General features: G+C 31.7%; 1 protein-coding gene across 2 annotated transcripts in view; it reads left to right on the top strand.

The window, feature by feature from the left end:
* Positions 1 to 5,090: 5,090 nt before the first annotated feature.
* LOC124426924 overlaps positions 5,091 to 12,125 on the top strand; it is an 87,745-nt gene continuing 80,710 nt past the window's right edge. For both annotated transcript variants that reach the window (XM_046969200.1, XM_046969198.1), the window contains exon 1: positions 5,091 to 7,365. In XM_046969200.1, the coding sequence (XP_046825156.1) occupies positions 5,202 to 7,365 (2,164 nt within the window). In that variant the 5' untranslated portion in view covers positions 5,091 to 5,201. The remainder of the gene's footprint in view (positions 7,366 to 12,125) is intronic.

The raw sequence follows: 12,125 nt of genomic DNA, 5'->3' as shown, positions 1-12,125 counted from the left end.
TTTTTTATTTTTCTTACTTTTTTTTTTCTTTTTTTTTTTATTTTCTGTTTTTTTAATCAATCTCCCGATCGATTATTTTTTTATTAAATCTTTCAATTATCAGTACACTTCGTTTTATTCGTTAACAACACACACGAAAAACATTGACTAGCGAATTCATTGTATGCGTTAATAAAAAAAAAAAAAAAAAGAAAAAAAAAATATATATATATATATATATATATATATATATATATATATATATATATATATATAAAGGAAGAAGATAGTGACAAAGAGAATGATATTAGAGAAAGTATGTACGATTTTATTATATCCATGTGCTTTTTCTTTTAAGTTATAACCGCGTGAATACATATATAAAGGATAATAAACAAATATAAAGAAAAGTATAAATAAGCGTGTTTTAAAGAAACGAGATTTTGGAAGGGAACGAGATTTACGATCAACGATCGACGAGATTACACTTAGAGCGGCATCGGCAAAAAAAAAAAAAAAAAAAAAAAAGAAAGAAAAAGAAACACCAGCGAACAATCATTTAATAGCATCGAGATATGCTATCAAATATGGCGTCAAAAGAGAAAAAAAAAAGAAAAGAAGCATAAAAAAGAAAAAATAGACAAACCAACTTCCTTTTTTTTTATTTGTTCATATTACCCAATTGTTTGATTCAATTTATTATTATTGTTGTTCTTATTATTGTTGTTGTTGTTGTTGTTATTGTTGTTGTTATTATTATTGCTTTTAAAACACTTTTTTTCCTGCTAAAGACCCTTCATCCCCTCCCCCATTATCAACACGTATGCGCATGCGTTACACTGTACGTTTAAATTTCCCGCTAAACGCTGAATAAATTATTATTATTATTATTATCATCATCATCATCATCATCATCATTTTCATTATTATTATTACTATTATTATTTTTATTATTATTATTATTATTATTATTATCATTATTATTATTATTATTATTATTATCGATGATCTATCGCGAGAAGGTTTAATGATTAAACGAGAAAAAGATGTGTGAGTGTATACGTACGTATATGTGTATTTATATATACATGTACGTGCATGTGTGTATGTGTGTGATTTTGTAAGGACAAGGAAAACGTGTTTCTCACGATTTCGTGGTAAAGAAAGGTCAAATTATTTTTATCTTTCATCACCTTGCCACTTGCCCGAGAGGCAACGAGAATCACACTTTTAGATTCGAATATAGAACAAAATTATTATTATTATTATTATTATTATTATTATTAACAAGTGTGTGAAACTCATCGTAGTTGATATATATATATATATATATATATATATATATATATATATATATATATATATATATATGTAACTGGGCCAAATTAGTCACGTTTACTTCTTATCGTTCGATCGTTCCCATCTTTTATTTTATTCCTTTTTCTTTTCCTTTTTTTTCGTTTCAACGAATCTATTATATATATATATATATATATATATATATATATATATATATATATATATATATATTTAGCTGTGCCCGAAATTAGCCAGACATTTTTTTACTTTCTGTCATTTGATTTTACCGCCTGTTTTTTTTCCCCTTTCTTTTTCTCGTTATTTTAACAAATCCATTAAAAGAAAAAAAAAGAAAAAAGAAGAAAATAAAAGAAAAATAGCCGACACAACGAGTTTGAAAGCTTCCCATAATTTTTTTCTTTTTCTTCTTTTTTATTTTATTATTATCTCTCTTTTTTCAATTTTTTTTTTTGTCCCTTCCCCCCTCTCTTGTCTCTTTTTTTCTATCTTTTAAATTTCTCTTCATCGTCCACTCATCGACTTCACGATATCGGTCAGTGATTCATTCCTAACCTCTCCATGATGATCTTACTGTATTACACAATGTACTTAAAAGCTTTTCGAGACGCTTTATAACGCGCCGTATACCGTTTGACGGCTTTATACGTACGTACGTACGTACATACGACGTACTACCTACTATCTTAAATATAAACCGACCCGTACTAATAATAGCACGTGCTAGTCGAACGTTTCTTTTGTAGCCGAAAATACAACATGGCAGTCGATTCCGAAGAGGATCTCTCTTGGAATTTCCTTCGACCCAACAAATTGCTTCACTCCTCCCCTCCTCCTACATCTCTCTCGCTACTTCTCCTCTTGCAGGCTCTCTCTCTCTCTTACCCCCTATACTCACTTCATTCCGTCCTTTTTTCTCCCCCTCCCTCGTACTCTCTCCCTCTCTCTCTCTCTCTCTTGTAAAAAAAGAAAGTAGAATAAAAATTCTGGTACTCTCAAGTGAAGATCTTAACACAAACATATATATACATATATATATATATATTTTTGTTGCGCGTATATGTCTCTCTGTGTGTATGTGTGTGTGTGCATGTTGAGGAGAATGAGGAAGGATGAGAATGGTTAAAGGTGTGCGCACGTGTATCGGTGCAAAGAAATATATATATATATATATAGGAAAAGAAAGAACAGATGCATACGGTGGCACGTACTGTTTATCGAAATAGTTCGTGGAATTGAAGTCTCCTTTAAAAGTCGAACCAAGACATCTTTCCTAAAGACGAATCTTTCCTAACGATCTCGTAGTTCCTTTCGACAGAACATCCAAGCGGAAAACTAGAGACCAAGGAAAAGTTGAAAAGTTTCCAAAATATATATATATATATATATATATGTATGTATATACCTTTCGAGACATCACGTGACTTGTATCTTGTGGGAATATAATGTAAACGTTCAATACAAACTTAACTAAGAATTAAAACGAACTCTTAAGTTTTGTCGAACTATTAATGATGATCGTTTATTAGATTTTAAATCAATTAAAATAATGATCAAATACTCTATATATGATCATTCTAAATTATTATTATTATTATTAGATTCTAAAGTTAATTTTAGAATCAATATACTTTGAGTATTTGTATATATATATATATATATATATATATATATATATATATATATGGTATTAGTAGAAAAGAGGAAAGAAAAGTAGAAAAAAATTTATATAACAATTAATCTCACCTTAACCTATTTCCAAGAATGTATCAAAGATGATTTAATTTTTTCTTCTTTTTTCTCTTTCTCTCTATCTCTCTCTCTCTATATATATATATATATATATGTTCACTTTCGTCCGAAATGAGATTGTAACGTCTTGTTGAAAAATTGAATGACTTAAAATAAAGAATAGAGAAACTGGGGTCGATTAGTATCAAGAAAAGACAAATATATGTAATAAGATCGCGTCGATGTCACGTGGACGAACAATCGTAGCTCGCGATTGGTTGGTTAAAAATGACCTTTGTCGAAATAAAGCCAATAGGATTTTAAGAATGCAATAGGAAGATTCGAACGAACGAACGACCGACCGACCGATTGACCGACCGATTGACCGATCGACCAAATACGAGCTCTTCATTATCGATCGAATAGGAATTCTTCATTATCGATCGTGATACGAACGCTTTTAATAAATTATTTTCCAAGTAATACGCGCATGCGCGTATGCGATCAGTGGTATTAAAGAAAAAGAGAGAGAGAGAGAGAGAGAGAGAGAGAGAGAGAGAGAGAGAAAGAGAGCGAGTTACGAAAGATAACAGAAGAGTGGAAAGAGTAAAGACGAAAGGGAAGAGGGAACGATATATTCATGACACATCCCACATGCCGACATTCCTGCACCCCTACCCGATAGATCCCGTAGGATTTATTTTAAGATTGGTATGACGACAGAAAGAGAGAGAGAGAGAGAGAGAATGAGAAAGAGAGAGAGCGAGTGAGTGAGTGAGTGAGTGAACACGAAGCTTCGTTGCTCGTCTTCAGTAGCGAATCCGCGAGTGGCTTTGCTGGCACGGGGTGTCGAGACGCGATCGAACGCGAGTGTTAAAGGATTCTACGACGTTTTCAATCGAACGAAATAATCCGCGAAACGATCGAACAGTCGGGATTCTCTTTACCGCCATCATCAAAACCACCCCTCTCCTCCTCCTCCTCCTCCTCCTCCTCCTCCTCCTCTTCCTTCTCCTCCTTCTCTTTCTCATCTTCGTTCCTAACCTCCTTCCCCTTCTTGCCCCTACCTATCACATAAAAAGAAACTCCGAAATATATTACGTGTATATCTAAATATATACGTACACATATATACATACATATATATATATATATATATATATATATGTATGTATTTATGTATGTTTATGTACGTTTATACATATATACAGTAAGAAGTTTTACGAATGCTAAAATTTCGCGGTCTCTTACGAATAATGTCCGCCATCTTGGTTCAAAAGAAGAAGTAGTAGTAAGAGAGATAAAGGTGGTAAAGAAAGTTCGGAAGGTAGTCGTTCTTTCGTGAAAATAGTGCAAGTGGAAGAAAGAATCTACGATCCGCAAAAATCAAAGAAAGAAAGAAAGAAAAGAAAGATAGACAGTGAGACAGATAGAGCAAGAAAAAGAAAGATAGAGAGAGAGAGAGAGAGAGAGAGAGAGAGAGAGAGAGAAGGAAAAAAAAGAAAGAAAGAAGAGATAGCTGCTTTTCACGGGAAGTTATTCCCAAAGGAGATTCAAGCTTGCTTTCAACTTTGTATACCTAACCTCGTTTCGTAGTAAAGAAACGAGAGATTCTTCGTTCTCGAAATAAAACGAAGAGAAATAACAAAAAAAAAAAAAGAAAAGAAAGAAAAAAAGAAGAAAAAGGGAGAAATAGATACTATACGATATTATTAACGATCGGATCGGATCGATTACTTTTTTACGATCGTTTTACGTCCTCGTTATAATTATGTCGTAGATTAATACGTATGATTGCACGGTGAAAAAGTGTATCTGACTAGTTGCCAAAAAGCTTTGAAACTGAACATTTTACGTAAGAGAAACCATGTAGTAGCCCATTTTCAATTCTTACATACATATGTTCATATATATATATATATATATATATATCTATGTATGTAATATATGAAACACTCGTATTGAAATCCATTGGTTTAAAATCCAGTGTGGATGATACCTTTAAAGGGTCCTTTCCCAATTTCAAATTGGAAGCTTCTTTCGCCTGCCCCTTTCGAGGGCATTGATCCAGAAAGAGATACATAAGTATATATATATATATATATATATATATATATATATATATATATATATCGTTTCAACCGTTATTATCGCACATCTGGAAAACTGGAACCATGAAGAACGCTTATCCAGTCGTAACGGCAGCCTCGTCCAATCCGGTCGATTCGGTCGATTCGGTCGATTCGGTCGATTCTTCAATAAGTCGGGATATATCAAAGGACGAGATCGATAATCAAACGTCACCAATAATAAGACTCAAACTCGACAAACCATTGCATTGGTATTGGGAACTTACGACTACGGCCGACGACGCCCTTCCGGTTATACAATTGTTGGACAAGGACGGTCGTTTATTGGTCGAGACAACAGGTAAAACTGCTCAAAGGGCTAGGGGCTCTTTTCGCGAAGGTTTGATCAATTACGAAAAATTTCCTTTGTCCCCTAAAATATCGAGATCCACGTCGGTTAATTCCAAACGTGAACCAATGCAATCGAGTGGTAATCGTAATGTCGACGGTTTCAGTAACAAATTTGGCCCGTTCGAGTTTGGTTACAAACCGAGAAAATCTAGGAGTGACGCTAGTATCAAGGTCATTCGCGATAAAAAAATTAAAAACAAAGAGAACGACAAAGAGATCGTTAAGAGATATTCTACCGGTGATTTTTTACGTCGACAGATTTTAGACGATTTAAGAACGAAGAATATGTTTGACAAAAGCCCCGATGAGATTGCCAAGGAACGTTGTAGAAAGGTCAAGGCTTATTTGAAAGGTCAAAGCGATATTGTTCATTCGTCTAATTATAAAATTAATCGTGATTATTCGAATGCATTCGTACGGTCCAATGATAAATTAGATAAAATCGAATCGGAAGAGGATCATGGATCCGATGAGAATAATAAATCGAAATTTTATTTATCTAACACGAATGACGATAATGTCGTTGAATCGATTAACAAAGATTATGTTGATTCTGATAAGCTCGTTAAAATTCGTAGTTTTTTGACTGAGAAATTGCGTGAAAGAATGGAATCTAATAAGAACGTGGATAATAATTTGACGATTAAAAAATTATATTTCGATCGTAAGAACGTCGTCGATTCTAATAATATTGGAACGCATTATCGTACGAGAAAGGTAAGAAGCGAAACGAACGTAATTAATTCGTCAGGAAGAAGGATGAGATTTGAGAAGGAGAATCAGGAGGATAATAACGATAACGATGATGACGATTATGACGATGATGATGATGAAAAGGATATGAATTTACGAGGATCTTTCGGACTTAACGAAAGTGAAAAGAAAAATGGACGCAACGTACGTTCTATATCATCTTCGTTCGTTAAGAAAAATAATTATCGTCGATCGAAGAGCGACGCCTTGCTCGTAAGAAGATCTAATGAATTCGTCGAACAACAAAGAAAATATAAATCCACTAGGAGAGAATCTACGGATAAAAGGAGAACATATCGTAAAACGAAAAGCGATCTTCATTTTGATAATCCTAACACCGAGAAGGAATTGGATAGGATCGAAAGATCCTGGAAGGATTATAAGGAAAGAAAGAAACTTGAGAAACTTCAAAGAGAGAGGGGTTTGAAGGAGAAGGATGAGGAAGTAGAGGTAGAGGTGAAGAAGAAGAATGAAAAAAAAGAGGATAATTTTATGTGGAATAAGACAAGAACAACGAAGGACGTTAAAAGGGAATTATGCGTTACGAGAAATTGTAAAGTATGCCAAAATCTTCGTAATTCTTTAGGAACAACCATTAACAACGATATTATATGTCCCTTCGATAATAATAATGGTACTGATCGTAATACCTTTGAAAAATCAATTGATCCTAATTCCCAATCGTCGTCCATTATCGTCTCGCCCGATTTTGGATACAATTCGATACACAAGGCCGCGTTCAAAGATTATCGGGAATTGTATGCACGTTCGAACGTTAAAAAAAGTGCAACGTTTAAAATAATAGACGGTAGCGAGGAACACGAGGATAGCTTTAAGGAAGATGACGATTCGAATTTGATCGATGATAATGAATCACGTCGTCAGGATAAAACCGAGACGTTGCCGTTGATTAATAAATCGAACGAGGACATAGCCAGGGATTATTTCAAACGCGTTTACGAACTTTTGAAGAAACGTCAAGAGGAGGCACGTAAGATAGCTGAGAAACGCGACGTCATTGGATACGACGATTCTTCATCCTCGAATTATGTCGAAGAAGTACGAAGGAGGAAGCACAGGCGTAGAAAGAGAGATCCTGCTCAGGGTAAGTTTCTCCTTTTCTTTTCTTTCTATCCTTTTTCTATTTTGATCGATTTTTTCCTTCGTTTCTTTTTTCTTTCTTTTTTTTTTTTTTTTTTTTTTTTTTTTTTTTTTTCCCCTTTCCGAAATAATACCAATCCTCTACACTAATTCCGTCCATGTTGTATTACGTTTCTTCATTCACTAAAGATGTGTATGTCCCTGGGGGGGGGGGGTGTGTATATGTGTGTGTATGTGTGTGTGCCTATGTCCGTGTACGACACAAAATGTGTGTAGATCGTAAAAAATATTTTTAGAAGCTTATGTGGAACACACATTCTCTCTCTCTCTCTCTCTCTCTCTCTCTCTGAATTACGAACGATGCAGATTTGAGATTTTTTTTTGTTTCTTTTTTTTGTTCTTGTTTCTTTTTTTTCTTTTTATTTATTTATTTTTTTTTTTCTTTTCTTTTCGTCCTCATCGTCCTCGGCGTTGAATTTAAAGTCGATCCAATCCCTCTATGGTGAAACAAAACGGAAAAAAAAGGCAAAAAGAGAAGCAAAACAAAAAAAAAAAGAGGAGGGAGAGGGGAGGGGAAGAAAAAAAAGGAGATAAACGAAAAAAGGAGCTTAAAGGATTGTTTCGTTGCGTATTTGTTCTTTCTCGTTATTGAACGAACGTATTCGCTAATGCGAAAACTTTCATCTTAAGGACCCGTTTTCATTGCGCTCAAGAGTCGGTATTTATGCGACGTCGCAAACGGGTCCTCGACGCGTTTTAGAAACGTTTAATGAGAAGGAAATTACGACCTAGTAAGAAGAAGAAGAAGAAGAAGAAGAAGAAGAAGAAGAAGAAGATGAAGATGAAGAAGAAGAAGAACAACTAAACTGGTTTTCAGTTAAACTCATCGTGCACGCGCCATTTTGTCGCAAATATTTATTGCGAATTATTGCGAATTAGGTAACTTCGCTTTCTTAAGAATATCGTATCGTATATAAAAGGAAATATCATAAAAATTTATTATCATTATTATCATCATCATCATCATCATTATGAACATTATTATTACTATCATTTGGGTTTAATACGTAGAATATTTTGGCAATAATAAACGTGAGCGTGCAAGTGTTAGATGTACGATTTATAAAATTTAAATCCGACCGATCTATAGTTATTAACAGTAATAAATTCAAGTTAAGATGCCAAAATTTCAATCGTCGTGCACGAACTTACGTTATTTTTCAACGATGAATTTTTTTTCTTTTTTTTTTTTTTTCTATTCTTTTTTTTATTCTTTTTTCTTTCTTCCCCCCGTTCTCTCTCTCTCTCTCTCTCTCTCTATATATATATTTCTCTCTCCACCCTCAAACCTGTTGGAAATAATAATTTCTCGTAATTTATGCTCGTTAAATATTCTATTATTAAAATAATTTTACGAAATGGTCACTTCATTGAAATAATTCGAGTGGATTTTCGGTGGTTCATTTGCCGCACCATTTCTTCTTAGGAAACTTCGAATTTCGAGTTTCCTAGGACGTTCGTTGTTTTAGAATTTCGCAACTCTTAGTTCGAAGTTAGTTCGAAGAAGAAAAAGAAGAAGGAGAAGAAGATGAAGAAGAAAGAAGAAGAAAGAAGAAGAAGAAGATGAAGGGGAGAGAAAAGAAAACAGGAAGAAATAGAAGAACTGATAGAAATTTAATATACCGATAAATATTTTTTCTTCTTTTATACCTATTTAAACGTATTTAAATACGTGTACGTATCTTTACGTACATTTACGTATTTATATAAATATATCTATCTATGTATTAACATATATATATATATATATATATATATATATATATATACTTACGTACATATATACGTCAAGTAAAAATAATATCTAATTTTTTTCTATCTTTTTCTCTATCCTTTATTAATTTATTACTAAAGAACTTTGCAAAGTTCTATTAGAGAAGTTTCGTTCATTATTCAAAGAGTCGAATCGAGGACATTTCGTGCAATTTTAAGTACATATATATCTAAGTATATATATATGTACTTATGTTTATTTAATTATTATAACAAATGTAATTCGGATTACGAAAGATTTTTTATCTTCTTTTCTGTTTTACTTCTTTTTCTTTTTTTCTTTTTTTTTCTTTTTTTTACTTTTTTTTTCCTTTAGATATATTTTTCCGAGACGAGAAATATAATATTTTATTCTCCTACGTATGAAGCACAAGGTAAAAAAAAAGAAAAGAAAAAAATAAATAAATAAATTCTCTATATAACTCGTATGTATCCGTCTATACTAAATTAATTCTTATTTTATCTCTAAAGTCTTCATGCTTATTGACTATTCGATTATTGTGAATTAAAGTAAAAAATGAAATAAAATCATTTAAATATATATATATATATATATATATATATATATATATATATATATATATAAAAGAAAAAAAAATATCTATCGAACACTTTTCGACATTATTCATTGGTTTAATGCAATGTATTAATTGTAACTATATTAATTATATTTAAGTCGAATATAACTATAGTATAACTTATACAATCATACCAATATACATACACGCATATTTATATATATATATAAAGTACAAATTATATGGTAAAAATTATGTCAATAGAGTATCGAATATTTTATATTAGAATAAATAACGCTCTGTAGTATTTCTTTTTTTTTTTCTTTTTTTTTTTTTTTTTATCGGATACTTTTGTTGCAACCAGAAAAATTCAATAGCTCATAATATAAGCCATATACGTTTAGAAACAAAAATATAAATTAGATCGAACGAAGTCGTTTTTATTTTTTCTTTTCTTCATTTTTTTTTTTTTTTTTTTTTTACTCTTTTTCTTTTTTTTCCGACAAATCTATTACAAATCCGTTCCAAATAGAAATTTCATATATATATTGTATATATATATATATATACACAAACACACACACACACATATATATATTTATCACGTGATTTTGCCTTAAGCGTGATGTAAACAAACAAACAAAAACAAACGAACCGTTTAATTTCATAGCTCGTTGGCGTACTTCCAAAAAGTGTCAAATGCGTTCGATTCTGTTCGAATCGTTTGATAGCCATCGTTCCAAGCTCACTCATTGGTAGATAGTACCAACCCTTACAAACTTGATTATAATCATTTTCTCTACTTGTTGCAAATAGAACATAGGAATTTGTTATTGGCAAGGTAACAGCTGGCAAGCGAGCATCTTGTTTGCCAACCACCAGACGAAACCACCACCATCGACCATCGACCACGATTTTCCAAGTGATATGAATGAACGATAAGCCTAATAACGGTATCATTCTCCGAGATAAAATCTTCCTTTTACCATCGGATTATATCCTCTTAACTTCTCTTTGTCGTCTATTCTTGAGAAGGAGAATTAAAAAAAAAAAAAAAAAAAAAAAAGAAAAAGAGAAGAAAAAAAACAAAGGAAAAAAAAAGAAAACTTGAACGAGCTAGACGAGGACAAAAAGAAAATAAATTATTACCTTGCATTACAGTGATTCTCAATGCGAACTAATCAAAAATAAATAATTTCATTGATGAATAAATAAATAGATAAATAAATAAAAGGTTAGAAAAGTTAAAATGAAATCGTTCAATTCGATCGCCTCGATATACTCCTGTAATGTTATTCATATTATTTTGGAACGATCTGTATGCAGTTTATGAATTATATAAAATTTAATTTATATATATATATATATATATATATATATAAGTTTTCATATTTTATTTTATTATAATTTTTATATATAGATATGTATAAATATAATTTTATTATTAGGGAGGTATGGTGGGAAATAAAAGTATTGAGAAACGCTGACTCATACAATCGATTATTTGGTATCGACGTTGGCATTAAAAAAAGAAGAATAAAAAAAAGGAAAAAAAGAAAAAAGGACAGATTTAATTAAAAGTATTGTTTGATTTCTCTATGACACTATATTTTTCCTGCCCGTGCAATAGTTATATAATGCAAAAGTTTTACGTTATCACTCCTATTCGTACATTTATGTCGTACATTCGGTTTAACTTGTACTTACAAAAAGAGGAAAAAAAAGAGAAAAAAGAGGAAAAAACGAAAAAAGGCAAAAAAAAAGAATGGAACGAAAAATGAAAAATTTCGTGACGTGAAGTAAAATAATTAATCCTTTGTACGGGTTAAATTTTTTTTTTTTTTTTTTTTTTTTTTTTTTTTTTCTATATAAATACACATATTGTTCACAAATAAAATTCATACTACGCGAGAAATTTTCGACGGAAGAAATGTGTTAATAATAAAAAGCGTCATTAAAGAATGTCGAGCCACGCTTGACATAACAAAGTGCAAAAGTTTAAAAATTAGAAATACACCTTTGATAAGCAGTCTTACATGTATAGACGTATATACAGGTATACACGTATTTAAGCCAATGCAAATGTAATTTAAGTGAAAATTAAAATGTCGTTGGGTGGAAAAGAAATGTCAAGGCCATTTCAAGTTAGCTTTTTTTTCGTCGATGATTTGACAATGTAAAAATTGTTCAGGGTGAAGAAAAAAGAGGAAGAAAAAGGAAAAAAAAGATGAAGAAGAAGAAGAAGAAAGGGTGGGGAGGAAAAGAAGGACGTGAAAATTAGTTGAAAACTTTCCCCCTTATTCCCGTGGTCCCGATCCCTATCCTCGGTCCCGGATCCCTGGCGTCTAAACTATTGGCCAATTATTAATGAAGTAATTAATAATCGCTATGGTAAAATATAGGTAACTCGACA

Source organism: Vespa crabro, chromosome 9, assembly GCF_910589235.1.
Source record: "Vespa crabro chromosome 9, iyVesCrab1.2, whole genome shotgun sequence".
Taxonomy (NCBI): Eukaryota; Metazoa; Arthropoda; class Insecta; order Hymenoptera; family Vespidae; genus Vespa; species Vespa crabro.
This window is presented reverse-complemented; position numbering and strand designations above follow the sequence as displayed.